The 23,419-nt window shown below is 40.7% G+C and overlaps 1 protein-coding gene across 1 annotated transcript in view; it reads right to left on the bottom strand.

Moving 5' to 3' along the window:
* LOC112623144 overlaps window positions 1–20,895 on the bottom strand; it is an 88,513-nt gene extending 67,618 nt beyond the window's left edge. Inside the window, exon 1 of the mRNA XM_025383356.1 lies at window positions 20,279–20,895. Within this exon, the coding sequence (XP_025239141.1) occupies window positions 20,279–20,634 (356 nt within the window). The 5' untranslated portion in view covers window positions 20,635–20,895. The remainder of the gene's footprint in view (window positions 1–20,278) is intronic.
* Window positions 20,896–23,419: the final 2,524 nt, after the last annotated feature.

Here is a 23,419-nt window from a genome sequence, read left to right as displayed (position 1 = left end):
AAAATTCACATTCCTACAGGAATATATGAGAATCCTATCTTCCCCATACTTGCACTGGTGCTGCAAGCGGTAGCTATTTTTAATCTTTGTCTATTGAGAAAAGTGATATCTAACTGTTCCTTTAATTATATTTTCCTGACTACTAGTGAGACTGAACATTTTTTCATAAGTTTAACGGTATTTTGAATTTTCTCTCCTGTGATTTAATTGCTTTTCAGACTGGTGGTTTGCCCTTTGTCTTACTCAGTTTTATGCATTTTGCATATTAAGTTGTTATCTGCCATTTGTGCTGAAAATATGTTTTCCCAATCTACTCATTCTCTACATCCAATTCATCAACCTGTACCCTAAAATTATATCTTGAATCTGACTACTACTCATTTCCTTCATCAAGAAGTCCAAACCATTGTCATATCTCACCTGCATCGCTGTGCCTGCTTCCAAACTGAGCTTCTCAATCTCACTCCCCACTCCCAACAGAATCGTGCTTTCAAAATGTAAATCAGATGAGGTGACTTCTCTACTCAAAACTCTCCAAAGACCAATCCCCATCAGTGTAAAAGTTGAAAATTGTTTTTTGTTTGTTTGTTTGAGACAGGGTCTCGAGCTGTTGCCCAGGCTCAAGTGCACTGGCAAGATCACAGCTCACTGCAACCTCAACCTCCCGGGCTCAAGCAATCCTTCCATTTGGCCTCCTGAGTAGTTGGGACTACAAATGCATGCCACCATGCCCGACTAATTTTTATTTTTTAGGTTTGGTAGAGATGAGGTCTTATGTTGCCCAGGCTGGTCTCAAACTCCTGGGCTCAAGCAACCCTCTCGCCTCAGCCTCCCAAAGTGCTGGGATTAGGCTGAGTCACCACGTCCAGCTTCATGAAAGTTCTCATCATGGCCTTCAAGGCCTTACAGTATCTAGCTTCTCACTTCTCCTCTAGCCTCATCACCCACTCTCCATCTCCCTTCCATTGCTGCAGCCACACTGGCCTCCTCATTTCTCCTCATGCCTGCCAAGCATGTTCTTGCTTCAGAATCAGCCTGAACACTCCCCCTCAAACATATGCAGTACTTGATTATTTTAAGAAATATGCTTAAATTTGACTACCCTAACTAAAACAGTACCACCCATTCTCTATCTCTTTGCCCTGGTGTATCTTTATTCCTAGCATTTATCACCTGACATCATATATTTATTTTTGTTTACTGACTTTCTCCCCCACACGAATGTAAACTCTAAGGGACTCTGTTCACTGCAGAATCTCCAGTGCTTAGAAAAGTGCGTCACACATAGTAGATGCTCATCAAAGATTTGTTAACTGAAATGAAGTAAATTAAATGAAGGTACATTTTACTATACAAAAATGTATTTCATCTAGTCAAATGTGTCTGCCTTATCCTCGGTAACTTCTGGGCTTTCTAAAGGGTCTCTTTGGAATGCATATACACAATTAGTGAGAATGTAAGTTAGTCCAGCCACTGTGGAAAGCAGTTTGGATATTTCTCAAAGAACTAAAGGTAGAACTACCATTTGGCCCAGGAATCCCATTACCATATGCGTGTATACTCAAAAATTATTCTACCAAAAAGACACATGCATTCATATGTTCATCGCAGTGCTATTCACTATAGCAAAGACATGGAATCAACTTAGGTGCCCATCAGTAGCGGACTAGATAAAGAAATGTGGTACATATATACCATGGAATACTACTCAGCCATTAAATAGAATGAAATGTCCTTTACAGTCACACGGATGCAGCTGGAGGCCATTATCCTATGCTAATTAACACAGAAACAAAACCAAATATGGCATGTTGTCACAAGTGGGAGCTAAACATTGGGTACACATGAACATAAAGATGGGAACAATAGATACTGGAGACAAGAAGAGAGGGGAAGAAGGGAGGAGGACAAGGGCTGAAAATCTACGTATTGGCTACTGTGCTCACTACCTGGGTGACAGGATCATTCATATTCCAAACCTCAGCATTACACAATATACACAGGTAACAAACCTGCACATGTATTTGCTGAATCTTAAAAAAAGTTGAATAAATAAATAAATAAATAAATAGTCTTCTTGACTACTGTGGTACACATATTTATATTCATTTAATTTTTTCTATTTTACAATTTTTATTTTCTATTTCTTTTTTATAATTAAATATTTAATCCATTTTGTTATGAACAGAGGTTTCACTTTTTTTCCTTCCTGACAGATACCAAATTATATCAGCAACATTTGTAGAATCAACTATTCTTTTTCCACTAAATTGTGCATTCTCAACAGGGGCAACATTGCCCTCCAAGGGTCAAAAACGAGTTCCAGGTGGATCAAGAAATCCAGTGATTTATTGTGATTTATTCTTTTCAGGTATAAATCACAGATGTTCAGTAACCTGAGACTTTGCTGAAGTTGCTTATCAGCTTATGTATAAAGTACATAAACACATATATAGACAATAAAATACACAAGCAGACACACAGTATATTGGTAATATTACAGTTTTGTAAAGTGAGGCAATTAGGATAAAAATGTCATATCATACTGTTTCGATCATACAGGGTCTATGAAAAGTTTGAGTATCTATTAAACATGTCTTATTCTACTCTTTTTTCATTGTTTTCTTGGCTCTTTTGGAATATGTTCTGCCATATGAACTTTAATTTTACCTCACTCCCCTCAAAAAAAAATAGCATTCTGACTGAAAATGAGTTATCTATTTGGAGCTATTTGACATTATTGTTATTATTGAAGTCACTCCATGCAGAAATGTTGTATGAGTCTTCATTGGTTTAGGTCTTCATATTGGTGTTTTCACAAGACTTTACAGTTGGTGCTTTCTCAAAAGTTTAGATTTCTTCATATTAGTTCTTGTTATATTTACTCCTACGTACCTGTAATGTTTTGTTGTCATTGTAAGTGGGATTTTTACATTTTTAAAATTAATTTTAACAAGTATAGAGAAAAGTAATTCATTTTTTATATTTTCAGACTCTCATATTATTACTAATAGTTTTCTGGCCATTTCTTGGATTTTTTAGTATACTGTGGAAAGAGATACAATTTTGCTTTATACAATTTATATTTACACATTCTTAGTATGTGTTCTGTGTATATAGAATCCAGATTTTTCCAGGAGAATAATTTTTTATCAATTTTAATGATATTCTTTCTTTTTTTATTATTATACTTTAAGTTCTGGGATACATGTGCAGAACGTGCAGGTTTGTTACATAGGTATTCATGTGCCGTGGTGGTTTGCTGCACCTATCAATCTGTCATGTAGGTTTTAAGCCCCACATGCATTAGGTATTTGTCCTAATGCTCTCTCTCCTCTTGACAGGCTCCGGTGTGTGATATCTCCCTTCCTGTATCCAGGTGTTGTCATTGTTCAACTCACTCTTATGAGCAAGAACATGCAGTGTTTAGTTTTCTGTTCCTGTGTTAGTTTGCTAAGAATGATGGTTTACAGCTTCATCCATGTCCCTGCAAAGAACATGAACTCATTCTTTTTTATGACTGCATAGTATTCCATGGTATATATGTGCCACATTTTCTTTATCCAGTCTATCATTGATGGGCATTTGGGCTGGTTCCAAGTCTTTTCTATTGTAAATAGTGCTGCAATAAACATACGTGTGCATGTGTCTTTATAGTAAAATGATTTATAATCCTTTTGGGGATATACCCAGTAATGGGATTGCTGGTTCTAGATCCTTGAGGAATCACCACACTGTCTTCCACAGTGGTTGAACTAATTTACACTCCCACCAACAGTGTAAAAGTGTTCCTGTTTCTCCACAGCCTCTCCACATCTGTTGTTTCCTGACTTTTTAATGACTGCCATTGTAACTGGCATGAGATGGAATCTCACTGTGGTTTTGATTTGCATTTCTCTAATGACCAGTGATGATGAGCTTTTTTCATATGTTTCTTGGCCACATAAATGTCTTCTTTTGGAAAGTGTCTGTCTGTTCATGTCCTTCGCCCACGTTTTGATGAGGTTGTTTTGTTTTCTTTTTTTTTTTTTTTTTTTTGAGACGGAGTCTCGCTGTGTCTCCCAGGCTGGAGTGCAGTGGCCTGATCTCGGCTCACTGCAAGCTCCGCCTCCCGGGTTCACGCCATTCTCCCGCCTCAGCCTCCCAAGTAGCTGGGACTACAGACGCCCGCCACCACGCCCGGCTAGTTTTTTGTATTTTTAGTAGAGACGGGGTTTCACCATGTTAGCCAGGATAGTCTCGATCTCCTGACCTCGTGATCCACCCGCCTCGGCCTCCCAAAGTGCTGGGATTACAGGCTTGAGCCACCGCGCCCGGCCTGTTTTCTTATACATTTGTTTAAGTTCCTTGTAGGTTCTGGATAGTAGACCTTTGTCAGATAGATAGATTGCAAAAATTTTCTCCCATTCTGTAGGTTGCCTGTTCACTCTGATGATAGCTTATTTCGCTGAGCAGAAGCTCTTTAGTTTAATTAGATCCCATTTATCAATTTTGGCTTTTGTTGCCATTGCTTTTGGTGTTTTAGTCATAAAGTCTTTTTTGCCCATGCCTATTTCCTGAATGGTATTGCCTAGGTTTTTTTCTAGGGTTTTGATGGTTTTAGATTTTCTGTTTAATTGTTTAATCAGGTAATTTTTGTATAAGGTGTAAGGAAGGGGTCTAGTTTCAGTTTTCTGCATATGGCTAGCCAGTTTTCCCAAAACCATTTATTAAATAGGAAATCCCTTCCCCATTGCTTGTTTTTGTCAGGTTTGTCAAAGATCAGATGGTTGTAGATGTGTGGTGATATTTCTGAAGCCTCTGTTCTGTTCTCTTGGTCTATATATAGTTTTTGGTACCAGTACCATGCTCTTTTAGTTACTGTAGCCTTGTAGTATAGTTTGAAGTCAGGTAGCATGATGCCTCCACCTTTGTTCTTTTTGCTTAGGATTGTCTCGGCTGTACGGGCCCTTTTCTGTTCTATATGAAATCTGAAGTAGTTTTTTCTAATTCTGTGAAGAAAGTCAATGGTAGCCTGATGGGAATAACATTGAATCTACAAATTACTTTGGGCCGTATGGCCATTTTCACAATATTGATTCTTCTGATCCATAAGCATGGAATGTTTTTCCATTTGTTTGTGTCCTGTCTTATTTCCTTGAACAGTGGTGTGTAGTTCTCCTTGAACAGGTCCTTCATGTCCCTTATAAGTTGTATTTCTAGGTATTTTATTCTCTTTGTAGCAACTGGGAGTTCATTCATGATTTGGCTCTCTGTTTGTCTATTATTGGTGTATAGAATGCTTGTGATTTTTGCACATTGATTTTGTATCCGGAGACTTTGCTGAAGTTGCCTATCAGCTTAAGAAGTTTTTGGGCTGAGACGATGGGGTTTTCTAAATATACAATCATGTCATCTGCAAACAGAGACAATTTGACTTCCTCTCTTCCTATTTGAATATGCTTTATTGCTTTCTCTTGCCTGACTGCCCTGGCCAGAATTTCCAATACTATGTTGAACAGGAGTGGTGAGAGAGAGCATCCTTGTCTTGTGCCAGTTTTCAAAGGGAATGCTTCCAGCTTTTGCCCAGTCAGTATGAAATTGGCTGTGGGTTTGTCATAAATAGCTCTTATTAGTTTGAGATATGTTTCAACAATACCTAGTTTATTGAGTGTTTTTAGCATGAAGGGGTATCAAATCGTATCAAAGGCCTTTTCTGCATCTATTGAGATAATAAATGTGGTTTTTGCCATTGGTTCTGTTCATGTGATGGATTACGTTTATTGAGTTGCATATGTTGAACCAGCCTTGCATCCCAGGGATGAAGTCGACTTGATGATGGTGGATAAGCTTTCTGATGTGCTGCTGGATTCAGTTTGCATGTATTTTACTGAGGATTTTTGCATCAATCTTCATCAGAGATATTGGCCTGAAATTTTCTTTTTTGTTGTGTCTCTGCCAGGTTTTGATATCAGGATGATGCTGGCCTCATAAAATGAGTTACGGAGGAGTCCCTCTTTTTTTATTGTTTGGAATAGTTTCAGAAGGAATGGCAGCAGCTTCTCTTTGTACCTCTGGTAGAATTCGGCTGTGAATCCATCTGGTCCTGGACTTTTTTTTTTTGGGGGGGGGGGGGCGGGGGTGGTAGGCTATTAATTACTGCCTCAATTTCAGAACTTGTTACTGGTCTATTCAGGGACTCAACTTCTTCCTGATTTAGTCTTGAGAGGGTGTATGTGTCCAGGAATTTATCCATTTCTTCTAGATTTTCTAGTTTATTTGCATAGAGGTGTTTATAGTATTCTCTGATGGTAGTTTGTATTTCTGTGGGATCAGTGGTGATATCCCCTATATCATTTTTTATTGCATCTATTTGATTCTTCTCTCTTTTCTTCATTAGCCTGGCTAGAGGTCTATCTATTAATCTTTTCAAAAATCCAGCTCCTGGATTCATTGATCTTTTGAAGGGTTTTTTGTGTCTGTATCTATTTCAGTTCTGCTCTGATCTTAGTTATTTTGTATTTCTGTGGGATCAGTGGTGATATCCCCTATATCATTTTTTATTGCGTCTATTTGATTCTTCTCTCTTTTCTTCATTAGCCTGACTAGAGGTCTATCTATTAATCTTTTCAAAAATCCAGCTCCTGTATTCATTGATCTTTTGAAGGGATTTTTGTGTCTGTATCTCTTTCAGTTCTGCTCTGATCTTAGTTATTCCTCATCTTCTGCTGGCTTTTGAATGTGTTTGCTCTTGCTTCTCTAGTTCTTTTCATTGTGATGATAGGGTGTCTATTTTAGATCTTTCCCATTTTCTGATGTGGGCATTTAGTGCTGTAAGTTTCCCTCTAAACACTGCTTTAGTGGTGTCTCAGAGATTCTGGTGCATTGGATCTTTGTTCCGATTGGTTTCAAAGAACTTATTTCTGCCTTAATTTCATTATTTACCCAGTAGTCATTCAGGAGCAGATTGTTCAGTTTCCATGTAGCTGTGTGGTTTTGAGGGAGTTCTTAATCCTGTGTTCTAATTTGATTGCACTGTGGTCTGAGATACTGTTTGTTATGATTTTCATTCTTTTGCATTTGCTGAGGAGTGTTTAACTTCCAATTACGTAGTTTAGAATAAGTGCTATGTGGTGCTGAGGAGAATGTATATTTTGCTGATTTGGGGTGGAGAGTTCTGTAGATGTCTGTTAGGTCTGCTTGGTCCAGAGCTGAGTTCAAGTCTTGAATATCATTGTTAATTTTCTGTCTCATTGATCTGTCTAATATTGACAGTGGGGTATTAAAATCTCCCACTATTATTGTGTGGAGTCTAAGTCTCTTTATAGGTCTCTAAGAATTTGCTTTATGAATCTGGGTGCTCTTGTATTGGATGCACATATATTTAGGATAGTTAGCTCTTCTTGTTGCATTGATCCCTTTACCATTATGTGATGCCCTTCTTTGTCTCTTTTGATCTTTGTTGGTTTAAAATCTGTTTTATCAGAGACTAGGATTGCAACCCGTGCATTTTTTTTCTTTCCATTTGCTTGGTAAATATTCTTCCATCCCTTTATTTTGAGCCTATGCATGTCTTTGCAAGTGAGATGGGCCTCCTGAATACAGCACACTGATGGGTCTTGATTCTTTATCCAATTTGCCAGTCTGTGTCTTTTAATTGGGGCATTTAGCCCATTTACATTTAAGGTTAATATTGTTATATGTGCACTTGGACACAGGGTGGGGAACATCACACACTGGGGCCTGTCGTGGGGGGGGGCAGGGAGGAGGGATAGCCTTAGGAGGAATACCTAAAGTAAATTATGAATTAATGGGTGCAGCACACCAACATGGCATATGTATACATATGTAACAAACCTGCATGTTGTGCACATGTACCCAAGAACTTAAAGTATAATAAAAATAATAATAATATATTGTTATGTGTGAATTTGATCCTGTCCCCATGATGCTAGTTATTTTGCACATTAGTTGATGCAGTTTCTTCATAGTGTCATTGGTCTTTATATTTTGGTGTGTTTTTGCAGTGGCTGGTACTGGTTTTTCCTTTCCATATGTAGTGCTTCCTTCAGGAGCTCTTTTAAGATAGGTCTGGTGGTGACAAAATCCCTCAGCATTTGCTTGTCTGTAAAGGATTTTATTTCTTCTTCCTTTATGAAGCTTAGTGTAGCTGGATATGAAATTCTGGGTGGAAAATTCTTTTCTTTAAGAATGTTAAGTATTGGCCCCTACTCTCTTCTGGCTTGTAGGGTTTCTGCAGAGAGAGCCACTGTTAAGTCTGATGGGCTTCCCTTTGTAGGTAACCTGACCTTTCTCTCTGGTTGCCCTTAACATTTTCTCCTTCATTTCAGCCTTGGAGAATCTGATGATTATGTGTCTTGGGGTTGCACTTCTCAGGGAATATCTTTGTGGTGTTCTCTATATTTCCTGAATTTGAATGCTGGCCTGTCTTGCTAGGCTGGGGAAGTTCTCCTGGATAATATCCTGAAGCTTGTTTTCCAACTTGGTTCCATTCTTCCTGTCACTTTTAGGTACACCGATCACTCGTAGGTTTGGTCTTTTCACATAGTCCCATACTTCTTGGAGGCTTTGTTCATTCCTTTTCATTCTTTTTTCTCTAATCTTGTCTTCACACTTTGTTTCATTAAATTGATCTTCAATTTCTGATACCCTTTCTTCTGCTTGATTGATCTTGCTATTGATACTTGTGTACGCTTCACAAAGTTCTTGTGCTGTGTTTTTCAGCTCCATCAGGTCATTTATATTCTTCTCTGAACTGGTTATTCTAGTTAGCAGTTCCTGTAACCTTTTATCAAAAGTTCTTAGTTTCCTTGCATTAGCTCAGAGCAGTTTGCTATTACCCACTTTCTGAAGTCTACTTCTGTCAATTCATCAAACTCATTCTCTGTCCAGTTTTGTGCCCTTGCTGGAGAGGAGTTGCAATCATTTGGAGGAGCAGAAGCATTCTGGTTTTTGGAATTTTCAGCATTTTTATGTTGGTTTTTCCTCATCTTTGTAAATTTATCTACCTTTGATCTTTGATGTTGATGACCTTGGATGCGGTTGTTGTGTGGGCATCCTTTTTGTTGATGTTGATGTTATTGTTTTCTTTTTTTTTTTTTTTTGAGACAGTCTTGCTCTGTTGCCCAGGCTGGAGTGCAGTGGCACATGATCTCAGCTCACTGCAACCTCCACCTTCCAGGTTCAAGTGATTTTCCCACCTCAGCCTCCCAAGTAGCTGGGACTACAGGTGCACACCACCATGTCCAGCTACTTTTCATATTTTTAGTAGAAACGGGGTTTCACCATATTAGCCAGGCTGGTCTCAAACTCCTGACCTCGTGATTTGCCCACTTCAGCCTCCCAAAGTTCTGGGATTACAGGCGTGAACCACCATGCCCAGCCGATGTTATTGCTTTCTGTTTGTTGGTTTTCCTTCTAACAGTTGGGCCCCTCTTCTGCAGATCTGCTGGAGTTTGCTGGAGGTCCACTACACACCCTATTTGCCAGGATATCACTAGTGGAGGCTGCAGAACGGCAAAGATTGCTGCCTGCTCCTTCCTCTGGAAGCTTCATCCCAGAGGGCACCAGTCTAATGCCAGCCAAAGCTCTCCTGTATGAGGTGTCTGTTGACCACTGCTGGGAGGTGTCTCTAAGTCAGGTGGCATGGGAGTTAGGGACCCACCTGAGGAGGCAGTCTGTCCCTTAGCAGAGTTTGAGAACTGTGCTAGGAGATCTGCTGCTCTCTTTAGAGCTGGCAGGCAGGAATATTTAAGTCTGCTGAAGCTGCTCCCACAGTTGCCCCTTCCCCCAGGTGTTCTGTCCCAGGAAGATGGGAGTTTTATCTACAAGCCCCTGACTGGGGCTGCCTTTCTCTCAGAGATGCCCTGCCCAGTGAGGAGGAATCTAGAGAGGCAGTCTGGCCACAGCTGCTTTGCCACATCACAGTGAATTCCACACAGTCCGAACTTCCCAGTGGCTTCCTTAACACTGTGAGGGGAAAACTGCCTACACAAGCCTCAGTAATGGTGGGCGCCCCTCCCCCCACCAAGCTGGATTGTCCCAGGTCAACTTCAGACTGCTGTGCTGGCAGCAAGAATTTCAAGCCAGTGGTTATTAGCTTGCTGGGTGCCATGGGATTGGGACCAGCTGAGAGAGACCACTTGGCTCCCTAGCTTCAGCCCCCTTTCCAGGAGAGTGAATTGTTCTTGCTGGGGTTCCAGGTGCCACTGGCGTATGAAAAAACAAAATGAACAAACAAAAACTCCTGCAGCTAGCTCGGTGTCTGCCCAAACAGCTGCCCAGTTTTGTGCTTGAAACCCAGTGCCCTGGTGGCATAGGCACACAAGGGAATCTCCTGGTCTGTAGGTTGCAAAAACCACAGGAAAAGCATAGTATCTGGTCGAGATAGCATAGTTCCTGGTCCAGATAGCACAGTCCCTCACAGCTTCCCTTGCCTAGGCAAGGGAGGTCCCGGGTCCCTTGCACTTCCTAGGTGAAGCAACACCCCACCCTGCTTCTGCTTACCCTCCATGAGCTGAACCTACTTTCTTTTTCTTTTTTTTTTTGAGACGGAGTCTCGCTCTGTCGCCCAGGCTGGAGTGCATTGGCCGGATCTCAGCTCACTGCAAGCTCCGCCTCCCGGGTTTACACCATTCTCCTGCCTCAGCCTCCCGAGTAGCTGGGACTACAGGCACCCGCCACCTCGCCTGGCTAGTTTTTTGTATTTTTTAGTAGAGACAGGGTTTCACTGTGTTAGCCAGGATGGTCTGGATCTCCTGACCTCATGATCTGCCCGTTTCGGCCTCCCAAAGTGCTGGGATTACAGGTTTGAGCCACTGCACCCGGCCTAGCTGCACCTACTTTCTAACCAGTCCCAATGAGATGAATCCAGTACCTCAGTTGGAAATGCAGAAATCACCTGCCTTCTGCATTGGTCTCCCTGGGAGCTGCAGACCAGAGCTGTTCCTATTCGGCCATATTTCCCAGGAACCTCTGATATTCTTTATTTCAAATAATAATTTCTGATTTAAATTCTATTTTAAATAATAGCTTTTGTTGGTTAATATTTTCTTCTGCTTTGTCTTTCCCTATTGTTTTACTTTTCAGATTCCAATATGTCTTGTGAATAGAAAATAACTGGATCCTTTTTCCCTGTCTTAGAGTATAGGTCTTTTAAGTGGCACGTTTAAACCATTTATATTTATGACGATTACTGATTTATTCAGTTTTGTTTATGACACCTTACCTAGTGCTTTCCATAGTGCATAATTTTTACAGTACTATGCCACTGTCTTTGCTATTGTTGTCTGATATTTTCATTCTGCTACATTTATGCACCCTAAAATTAGTCATGATAAAATTATTTTTACAATCTATGTTTTTCAGATATATTCATGTATTTACCAATATTGCTTGCTATTTCTCTTTGTATCTTAATCCTTGCTTTGTGGTTTGTTTTTTAGTTTTTTTGTGTGAGACAGGGTCTCATTCTGTCACCCAAGATAAGAGTGCAGTAGTGCGATCTCGGCTTACTGCAACCTCCACCTCCCGAGTTCAAGCAATTCTCCCACCTCAGCCTCCCAAGTATCTGGGACTACAGATATGTGCCACCACGCCCAGCTAATTTTTGTATTTTTATTTGTTTTTGTTGTTGTTGTTGTTTTGAGATGGAGTCTCTCTCTGTCGCCCGGGCTCACTGCAAGCTCCGCCTCCCGGGTTCACGCCATTCTCCTGCCTCAGCCTCCCGAGTAGCTGGGACTACAGGCACCCGCCACCTCACCCGGCTAGCTTTTTTTTTTTTTGTATTTTTTAGAGACAGGGTTTCATCGTGTTAGCCAGGATGGTCTCGATCTCCTGACCTCGTGATCCGCCCGTCTCGGCCTCCCAAAGTGCTGGGATTACAGGCTTGAGCCACCGCACCTGGCCAATTTTTTGATTTTTAATAGAAACAGCGTTTCACTATGTTGGCCAGGCTGGTCTCGAATTCCTGACCTCAAGTGATCTGCCTGCCTTGGCCTCCCAAAGTGCTGAGATTACCAGCACAAGCCACCGCACCCCGCCTGTGGTTTCATTTTTAAATGAGGATCTGTGAATAATAAACTCTTGGATTTTTGCCAGAAAAACTAGCTTCATCTTCATTATAAAATAATAGTTTTGCTGAATAAGGAACTCAATGTATTTTCTCAGCTAATTGAAGATGTTATCCATTGCCTTTTGGCCTTTGTTTTTGCTCTTAAGAAGTCTGCTTAATACCTAGTTTGCAGGTTATATTGTCTTTTTCTGTCTGGTAACATTGAGAATTTTGTTTTGTCTTGGTGTTGCACAGTTTCACTACTACGTGTCCAGTACATTTTCATTATTCCTGCTTTAGGAGTGTGCATCTTAAATTTTTAGAGTAATGTCTTTCATTAATTTTGAAAAATTCTTAAGCATTCTTTCTTTGAACTTTACTTTTCCTCCATGCTTTCTATATTCTCTTTCTGGAATTCAAATGCATTTTGGATCTTCTCATTCTAGTCTCTATTTCTGTTAACCTTGTTTTTATGTATTTTTAAGTCTCTCTGCAATGCAGTATAGACAACTTCCTCAGGTCTACCTTCCAATTCACTGATTTTCTCCTCAGTGTCTAATGTCCTGATTAGCCTATTGAGTTTTAGTCAATTACTAATATTTATTCTTTCTAAAAGTTCGAGTTTCTTCTCCTAATATTTGTTCATAGTTTCATCTATGTGTATGTGTTATTATCACCCAAAGTTCATAGTTTAAGATTTACATTATAGGAAATTTTTCTTTATTTTTCCATACCCCAGTGGCGCCTGGAATGCCAGCGAGACAGAACTGTTCACTCCCTTGGAAAGTGGGGCTGAAGCCAGGGAGCCAAGTGGTCTGGCTTGGCCGGTCCCACCCGCACAGAGCCCAGGAAACTAAGATCCACTGACTTGAAATTCTCGCTGCCAGCACAGCAGCAATCTGAGATCTGCCTGGGACGGTTGAGCTTGGTGGTGGAAGAGGCGTCTGCCATTGCTGAGGCTTGAGTAGGCGGTTTTATGGCCACGGTATAAATAAATTTGCTGGGAAGTTCAAACTGGGCAGAGCCCACTGCAGCTCAGCAAGGCTTCTGTGGCCAGACTGCCAGATTGCTCCTCTCTGGATAGGGCATCTCTGCAAAAAACACAGCAGCCCCAGTCAGGGGCTTATAGTAGACTTAAACGTCCCTGCCTGGCAGCTCTGAAAAGAGCAGTGGACCTCTCAGCACAGCATTCGAGCCCTGATAAGGATCAGTCTGCCTCCTCAAATGGGTCCCTGGCCCCTGTGTATACTGACTGGGAGACACCTCCTAGTAGGGACTAACAGACACCTGATACAGGAGAGCTCTGGCTGGCATCTGGCAGGTGCTCCGCTGGGTCAAGCTTCCAGAGGAAAGAACAGGCAGCAATCTTTGCTGCTCTGCAGCCTCCCCTGGTGATACCCAGGCAAACAGGGTTGGGAGTGGACCTCCAGCAAACTCCAGCAGACTAGCACCAAAGGAACCTGTTAGAAGGAAAAGAAACACACAGAAATGATTAGCACATCCACTCAAAGACCCCATCCGAAGGTCACCAACATCAAAGACCAAAGGTAAATAAATCCACAAAGATGGGGGAAAAACTAGTACGAAAAGGCTGAAAATTCCAAAAACCAGAACGCCTCTCCTCCTCCAAAGGATCACAACTCCTTGCCAGCAAGGGATCAAAACTGGACAGAGAATGAGTTTGACAAACTGACAGAAGTAGGCTTCAGAAGGTGGGTAATAACAAACAACTCCAAGCTCAAGAAGCATGTTCTAACCCAATGCAAGGAAGCTAAAAACCTTTAAAAAAGGTTAGTCAAATTGTTAACTAGAATAACCAATGTAGAGAAGAACACAAATGACCTGATGGAGCTGAAAAACACAGCACGAGAACTTCATGAAGAATACACAAGTATCAATAGCCAAATTGATGAAGCAGAAGAAAGGATATCAATTATTGAAGATCAACTTAATGAAATAAAGAGAGAAGACAACATTAGAGAAAAAAGAATAAAAAGAAACGGACAAAGCCTCCAAGAACTATGGGACTATGTGAAAAGACCAAATCTACGTCTGATTGGTGTACCTGAAACCAGTGATGGGGAGAATGGAACCAAGTTGGAAAACACTCTTCAGGATATTATCCAGGAAAACTTCTCTAACCTAGCAACACAGGCCAACATTCAAATTCAGGAAATACAGAGAATGCCACAAAGATAATCCTCAAGAAGAGCAACCCCAAGACACATAATTGTCAGATTCACCAAGGTTGAAATGAAGGAGAAAATGTTAAGGGCAGCCAGAGAGAAAGGTCGAGTTACCCACAAAGGGAAGCCCATCAGACTAACAAGGGATCTCTGCAGAAACCCTACCCTATAAGCCAGAAGAGAGTGGGAGCCAATATTCAACGTTCTGAAAGAAAAGAATTTTAAACCCAGAATTTCATATCCAGCCACACTAAGCTTCATAAGGGAAGAAGAAATAAAATCCTTTACAGACAAGCAAATGCTGAGGGATTTTTTCACCACCAGACCTGCCTTACAAGAGCTCCTGAGGGAAGCACTAAATCTGGAAAGGAACAACTAGTACCAGCCACTGCAAAAACATATGAAATTGTAAAAAACCTTGACACTATGAAGAAACTGCATTAACTAATGGGCAAAACAACCAGCTAGCATCATAATGACAAGATCAAATTCACACATAACAATATTAACCTTAAATGTAAACAGGCTAAATGCCCCAATTAAAAGACACAGACTGGCAAATTGGATAAAGAATCAAGACCCATCAGTGTGCTGTATTCAGGAGAGCCATCTCATGTGCAAAGACACACATAGGCTCAAAATAAAGGGATGGAGGAATATTTACCAAGCAAATGGAAAGCAAAAAAAAAAAAAAAGCAGGAGTTGCAATCCTAATTTCTGATAAAACAGACTTTAAATCAATAAAGATCAAAAGAGACAAAGAGGGGCTTTACAGAATGGTAAAGGGAACAATGCAGCAGGAAGAGCTAACTATCCTAAATATATATGCACCCAATACAGGAGCACCCAGATTCATAAAGCAAGTTCTTAGAGACCTAGACTCCCAAACAATAATAGTGGGAGACTTCAACACCCCACTGTCAATGTTAGACAGATCAATGAGACAGAAAATAAACAAAGATATTCAGGACTTGAACTCAGCTCTGGACCAGGCAGACCTAATAGACATCTACAGAACTCTCCACCCCAAATCAACAGAATATACATTCTTCTCAGCACCTCATTGCACTTATTCTAAAATTGATCACATAATTGGAAGTAAAACACTTCTCACAGCAAATGCAAAAGAATGGAAATCATAACAAACAGTCTCTCAGAACATAGTGCAACCAAATTAGAATTCAGGATTAACAAACTCACTCAAAACCACACAAATAAATGGAAACTGAACAACCTGCTTGTGACTACTAGGTAAATAATGAAATGAAGGCAGAAATAAAGATGTTCTTTGAAGTCAATGAGAAACAAGACACAACGTACCAGAATCTCTGGCAGTGTTTAGAGGGAAATTTATAGCACTAAATGCCCACAAGAGAAAGCAGGAAAGTTCTAAAATTGACACCTTAACATCGAAATTAAAAGAACTAGAGAAGCAACAGCAAACAAATTCAAAAGCTAGCAGAAGACATGAAATAACTAAAGAGAAGAACTGGAGGAGATAGAGACACAAAAAACTCTTCAAAAAATCAATGAATCCAGGAGCTGGTTTTTTGAAAAAAAATCAACAAAATAGATAGACCACTAGCCAGACTAATAAAGAAGAAAAGAGAGAAGAATCAAATAGATGCCATAAAAAATAATACAGGGGATATCACCACTGATCCCACAGAAATACAAACCACCATCAGAGAATACTATAAACACCTCTACACAAATAAAAGAGAAAATCTTGAAGAAATGGATAAATTTGTGGACACATACACCCTCCCAAGTCTAAGCCAGGAAGAAGTTGAATCCCTGAATAGACCAATAACAATTTCTGAAATTGAGGCAGGAATTAATAGCCTACCAACCAAAAAAGTTCAGGACCAGACGGATTCACAGCCGAATTCTACCAGAGGTACAAAGAGGAGCTGGTACCATTCCTTCTAAAATTATTCCAAACAATAGAAAAATAGGGACTCCTCCCTAACTCATTTTATGAGGCCAGCATCATCCTGATACCAAAATCTGGCAGAGACACACACAAAAAAATTTCAGGCCAATATCTCTGATGAATATCAATGCGAAAATCCTCAATAAAATACTGGCAAACCGAATCCAGCAGCACATAAAAAAGCTTAACCACCATGATCAAGTTGGCTTCATCCTTGGGATGCAAGGCTGAATCAACATATGCAAATTAATAAACATAATCCATCCCATAAACAGAACCAATGACAAAAACCATATGATTATCTCAATAGATACAGAAAAGTCCTTTGATAAAATTCAACACCCCTAAAAACTCTCAATAAACTAGGTATTGATGGAATGTATCTCAAAACAATAAGAGCTATTTATGGCAAAACCACAGCCAGTATCATAATGAATGGGCAAAAAAACTGGAAGCATTCCCTTTGAAAACCAGCACAAGACAAAGACACCCTCTATCACCACTCCTATTCAACATAGTATTGGAAGTTCTGACCAGGGCAATCAGGCAAGAGAAAGCAATGAAGAGTATTCGAATAGGAAGAGAGAAAATCAAATTGTCTGTTTGCAGATGACATGATTGTATATTTAGAAAACCCCATCATCTCAGCCCAAAACCTCCTTAAGCTGGTAAGCAACTTCAGCAAAGTCTCAGGATACAAAATCAATGTGCAAAAATCACAAGCATTCCTATACACCAATAATAGAGAGCCAAATCATGAGTGAACTCCCATTCACAATTGCTACTAAGATAATAAAATACCTAGGAATACAACTTACAAGGGATGTGAAGGACCTGCTCAAGGAGAACTACAAACCACTGCTCAAGGAAATCAGAGAGGACACAAACAAATAGAAAAACATTCCATGCTCATTGATAGGAAGAATCAATATCATGAAAATGGCCATAGGGCCCAAAGTAATTTATACATACAATGCTATTCCCATGAAGCTACCACTGACTTTCTTCACAGAATTAGAAAAAAACTACTTTAAACTTCATATGGAACCAAAAAAGAGCCTGCATAGCCAAGACAATCCTGGGCAAGAAGAACAAAGCTGGAGGTATCATGCTACCTGATTTCAAACTATACTACAAGGCTACAGTACCCAAAACAGCATGGTACTGGTACCAAAAAAGATATATAGACCAATGGAACAGAACAGAGGCATCAGAAATAACACCACACAGCTACAACCATCTGATCTTTGACAAACATGACACACAGAAGCAATGGGGAAAAGATTCCAGATTTAGTAAATGGTGTTGGGGAAACTAGCTAGCCACATGCAGAAAACTGAAACTGGACCCCTTCCTTACACCTTTTACAAAAAATCAACTCAAAATGGATCAAAAACTTAAACATAAGACTTCAGACCATAAAACTCCTAGAAGAAAACCTGGGCAAGACCATTCAGGACAGAGGCATGGGCAAAGACTTCATGTCAAAAACACCAAAAGGAATGGCAACAAAAGCCAAAATTGACAAACGGAATCTAATTAAAGAGCTTCTGCACAGCAAAAGAAACTATCATCAGAGTTAACAGGCAACCTACAGAATGGGAGAAAATTTTTGCAATCTATCCATATGACAAAGGGCTAATATCCAGAATCTACAAAGAACTTAAACAAATTTACAAGAAGAAAACAACCCCATCAAAAAGTGGGCAGAGGATATGAACAGATACTTCTCAAAAGAAGACATTTATGCAGCCAACAGACATATGAAAAAATGCTCATCATCACTGGTCATTAGAGAAATGCAAATCAAAACCACAGTGAGATTCCATCTCACACCAGTTACAATGGCAATCATTAAAAAGTCAGGAAACAACAGATGCTGGAGAGGTTGTGGAAAAATAGGAATGCTTTTACACTGTTGGTGGGAGTGTAAATTAGTTCAACCATTGTGGAAGACAGTGTGGTGATTCCTCAAGGATCTAGAACTGGAAATACCATTTGGCCCAGGAATCCCATTACTGGGCATATACCCAAAGGATTATAAATCATGCAATGATAAAGACACAGGCACACATATGTTTATTGCAGCACTATTTACAGTAGCAAAGTCTTGGAACCAACCCAAATGTCCATCAATGATAGACTGGATTAAGAAAATGTGGCACATATATATCATGGAATACTATGCAGCCATAAAAAAGGATGAGTTCATGTTCTTCGCAGGGACATGGATAAACCTGGAAACCATCATTCTCAGCAAACTATCACAAGTTCAGAAAACCAAACACCGCATGTTCTTGCTCATAAGTGAGAGTTGAACACTAAGAACACATGGACACAGGGAGGGGAACATGGGGCCTGTCAGAGGGTGGGGGGTTAGGGGAGGGATAACATTAGGAGAAATACCTAATATAGGTGACAGGTTGATAACCACCAGGGCACATGTATACCTATGTAACAAAACTGCACGTTCAGCACATGTAACCCAGAACTTAAAGTATACTTAAAAAAAAAAAGAAAGAAAGAAAGAAAAGAAAAAATGAACAGAGCAACAAATATCTGTGGGACAATAACAAAGTCTCTAACATTCCTATGACTGGAATTACAGAAGGAGAGGGCATAGGATGCTAAAAAAACAAAAAAAAAGAGACAGGCTCTCACTCTGTTACACAGGCTGGAGTGTGGTGGAATGATCACAGCTCACTGCAGCCTCAAACTCCCAGGCTTAGGCGATCCTCCTGCCTTAGCCTCCCGAGTAGCTGGGACCACTGACACGTGCCACCATATCCAGCTAACTTTTTTTATTTTTTTATAGAGGCAGTGTTTTGTCATGTTGCCCAGGCTGGTCTGAAAAAACTTCTTAACAAAATAATGATTGAAGACTTCTCAAACTTAATGAAAGACATAAATGTGTAATTCAAAAAGCTAAAACAACTTCTAATATAATAAACCCAAAGAAATCCATGCTCAGATACATCATAATCAAATTTCTGAAAACTTAAAAAAATCTTGAAAACATTCAGAAAGAAAAAGCATTATTTATAGGAGAACAACAATTAGAATTACAGTGGATTTCTCACCAAAAAACACAAAACGGGAAGAAAGTAGCACAACATTTTTCAAGTGCTAAAAGATAAGACCTATCAGCCCAGAAGCTTATATCCAGAGATAATAATCGAAGGAATCTTCAAAAACATTTTTAGCAATATTACAGAATAGTAATCAATTGTATTCCTCTATGCTAGCAATAAAAAATAGGAAGCCAAAATTGAAGCACAATACTATTTACAACCACTCCAAAGAAAATTAAATACTTAAGTATAAATCTAACAAAATATGTACAGAATCAGCAGGCTGAAAACTACAAAATGCTGATGAAAAAATAAAAATAGATCTAAACAGACGGAGAGACATGCAGTGTCAGTTAACTGGAAGACAACAAAGATGTCAATTCTCTTCAAATCGGTCTATAGGTTTAACATATTTCCTATCAAAAGCTTCCTTTTGTAGATATAGACAAGCTGGTCCTAAAATCTATATGGAAAGTCAAAAGAACAAACATTGCTAAAACAATATTAAAGAAGAATAGTAAAGTAGGAAGAATCACACTACCCAATGTTAAGATTTACTACTGTAGATTGCCAGGCCAAGATGGCTGATTAGAAACAGCTGTAGTCCACAGCGCTCGCAGAAAAGAGGCAAGTGAATATAGCACCTTCAACTGAAATATCCAAGTACTTGCATTGGGACTGATCAGGAAAACAACTCGACCCACAGAGAACAAAGAAAAGCAGGATGGGGCGATAGCCCCCCAGGAGCGACACAGAGTTCCAGCCAAGGGAAGCAGTGAGTGATTGTGCGACCTCAGGAAACCATGCTTCTCCCATGGATCTTTGCGACTGGTGGATCAGGAGATTCCCTCATGAGCCCATGCCACTAAGGCCTTGGGTCCGACGGAGCACAGGAAGGGCCTCAAAACAGATTATATCACACCTGTTGCTCTGGGAGAAAGTAAAGTCAAAACAGCATTGCATTTAGTTCAGGTTTCAGCCAAACTGCGAGATACCACGTTATTTAAGAGGCGGGCGGAGAAAGGAAACCTACCGCTTTGGAAGAGGCGGAGGAAATCGCTTTCTTCCTTGTGACTCAGCCCTGGAGGAATTTAATTTCCCTTTTGAAATCTTTCGGTGGCGAGTAGGACCGCCAGGCCGGCGACCGGGAGGCGGCCTCCTTGTAACCGCCAGGCGGCGACACCGAGGGCAGCGCGGCCGGGAGGCGGGACCTCTTCTCTCCTCGCGGTTCCCCCTCGCGCCACTTCTCCCCTCGTCGTTCCCCCTCGCGCCCCTTCTCCTCTCACACTTCCCTCTCACAAGCCTTCTACCCTCCTCGTTCCCCATCAAGCGCCTTCTCCCCTCAGATCTGCCCCAGGTTCCTTCTCTCCCTCCCATTTCTCTCCCCATTCTTCTACCTCTCCTAGTCCCGCCTTCCCCAGCACGATGGCACCTCTCTCACCCTAAATCCTCCCCACTCCCCTCAACCCACTGACCGCCCCGCGCCCCGACCCCTCATCCCCTCTTCCCGCACGCACCGTCTACCTTTCTGTCCCTCTGCACTCCCCGACTTCTCAAGCACGTACAACCCAGCCTCGTCTCACCCATCCCGGCCTATTCACTCCCTGAACCACCCCACCCCATCGTCCTCTTCCTCCCCCATCTTCCACCTCCCCAGTAGCTCTTCCCCCTCTTCTTCCTGACTTCCCCACCCCGTCCGTCACACCCCTCTTCCTCTCCCTGCCCTGGGTCTCCTCCCTTTCACTGTGCTCTGGGAGAAGAGTGGTTATACCCGAGGAATAAAAGGTATAACCCCCGCCCCAAACACTGCTAAAATGACTCTAAAAAGAAATAATCAGCCAGACAAGGGGAACAGGGAACAGCAATAGACTGTAATGCTTTTCTGGCAAATTGGTGAAAAGCAGAGCTGATGAAAGTGGAACCTATTGTGCACCCAGAGAAGGAAAACCACTGTTGAGACAGAGCCCTAAATCTCTAGAAATGGAAAGCTAAAAACTAAGAAAGTCTAGGGTAAGAGGTTAAACCTGAAAAAGGTGGACCTATTGAAAATCTGTATAAGAAGGAGTTAGGTGGCCAGGTGCGGTGGCTCACGCCTGTAATCCCAGCACTTTGGGAGGCCGAAACGGGCAGATCACCTGAGGGGGGAGTTCGAGACTAGCCTGACCAACATGGAGAAATCCTGTCTCTACGAAAAATACAACATTAGCCGGGCATAGTGGCGCATGCCTGTAATCCCAGCTACTCAGGAGGCTGAGGCAGGAGAACGGCTTGAACCCAGGAGGCGGAGGTTGTGGTGAGCAGAGTTCGGGCCATTGCACTCCAGCCTGGGCAACAAGAGCAAAACTCCATCTTAAAAAAAAAAAGAAAGAAGGAGTTAGGGCTGAGATCTTTCCCTTATTCTTGGTCTGCACATCAATGAACCTAACTTCCCCCCAATACCATTCTTTTTTTTTTTTTTTTTTTTTTTTTTTTTGAGACGGAGTCTCGCTCTGTCGCCCAGGCTGGAGTGCAGTGGCCGGATCTCAGCTCACTGCAAGCTCCGCCTCCCGGGTTCACGCCATTCTCCTGCCTCAGCCTCCCAAGTAGCTGGGACTACAGACGCCCGCCACCGAGCAATACCATTCTTGAATGAAAACAAGAATCAGTCGTTATGCACATGTGATGAAGAAGAAGAAGAAGAAGAAGAAGAAGAAGAAGAAGAAGAAGAAGAAAGAAGAAGAAGAAGAAGAAGAAGAAGAAGAAGAAGAAGAAGAAGAAGAAGAAGAAGAAGAAGAAGAAGAAGAAGAAGAAGAAGAAGAAGAAGAGGAAGAGGAAGAGGAAGAAGAAGAAGAAGAAACAAAGAAACAAAGAATCCATTGAAAAAAAAAAGAATCAGTAAACTTTTTCTATAAAGGGCCAAATATTTACTTTGACTTTGTAGGTCCCTATGGGCTCCATCACAACTACTCAGCTCTGCCTTTATAGCACAAAAGCAGTCAGAGACAACACATAAAGGAATGAAGAACATGGCTATGTCCCAATAAAGCTTGATTTATGGACACTTAAATTTGAATTTCATATAATTTTCACATGTCACAAAATACTATGTGACGTTTTACATGAAATGTAAAAATCATTCTTAGATCATGAGCCATAGAAAAAAAAAGTGGCAGACTGGATTTGGCTCATTGGGTGGTAGTTTGCCCATCCCTGGCTTAAAGAAAAAAACAATTAATAAACCAGGAATAAGGCTGGGCGTGGTGGCTCACACCTGCAATCCCAGCACTTTGAGAGGCTGGGGTGGGCAGATCACCTGAGGTCAGGAGTTCCAGATTAGCCTGACATGGTGAAACCCCATCTCTACTAAAAATACAAAATTAGCTGGGTGTGGTGATGCCCACCTGTAATCCCAGCTATTTGCGACGCCAGGTTCTCTTGAACCTGGGAGGCGGAGGTTGCAGTGAGCCGAGATCGTGCCATTGCACTCCAGCCTGGGCAAAAACTCCATCTCAATAAATAAATAAATAAATGAACAAACAAACAAACAAACCAGGAATAGAATGGAACTTCTTTAACCTGATAAAGGGTATCTACTTTTTTTTATTCGAAAACACATCTTCCAAAAAGAGAAAGTTGGGATGCATTCTCATTAAAATTATGAAGACAAGGAGACTACTGTCATCACTTTTGTTCAACATTGTATTTTGGTCATTACCAGCATAATGAGATAAGAAGAAGAAACCAAAAGATTGGAAAGGAAGACATAAAACTGTCAACATTTACAGAGGACATGATTACACCATAGAATCTAAAGACAAATGAATCTAAAGACAAATTACTATAAATAATACGACAGTTTAATGAAGTAACTGATATAAACTCAGTCCTCTATTTTCACATCTTTTCTTTTCCTATTGCCTATGTTTTTATCTTTTTGTTATACTTGCTGGGATGTTTCTTCTCCTTTACCTTCCCAAACCTTTATTAAGTATTTATTCTGAGTTCTCATATTTTAAGTTTTCAGGAGCTGTTTACTTATTTTTTAATCCTTCCCTTATTTAAGTATCTTGTTCTTTCATAGATGTGATACCTGCTTTTATTTCTTTGAAGACATTGATTATGGTTGTGTTTTAAAGTCTTTTCTGAATTGTCTCTGTTCTTCCAAGTTCTTCCTTGTTTTGAACTCTGCCTTTGT

This window comes from Theropithecus gelada, chromosome 4 (assembly GCF_003255815.1).
Source record: "Theropithecus gelada isolate Dixy chromosome 4, Tgel_1.0, whole genome shotgun sequence".
Taxonomy (NCBI): Eukaryota; Metazoa; Chordata; class Mammalia; order Primates; family Cercopithecidae; genus Theropithecus; species Theropithecus gelada.
The sequence above is the reverse complement of the archived record's forward strand: the minus strand, read 5'-3'. Positions and strand labels throughout refer to the sequence as shown.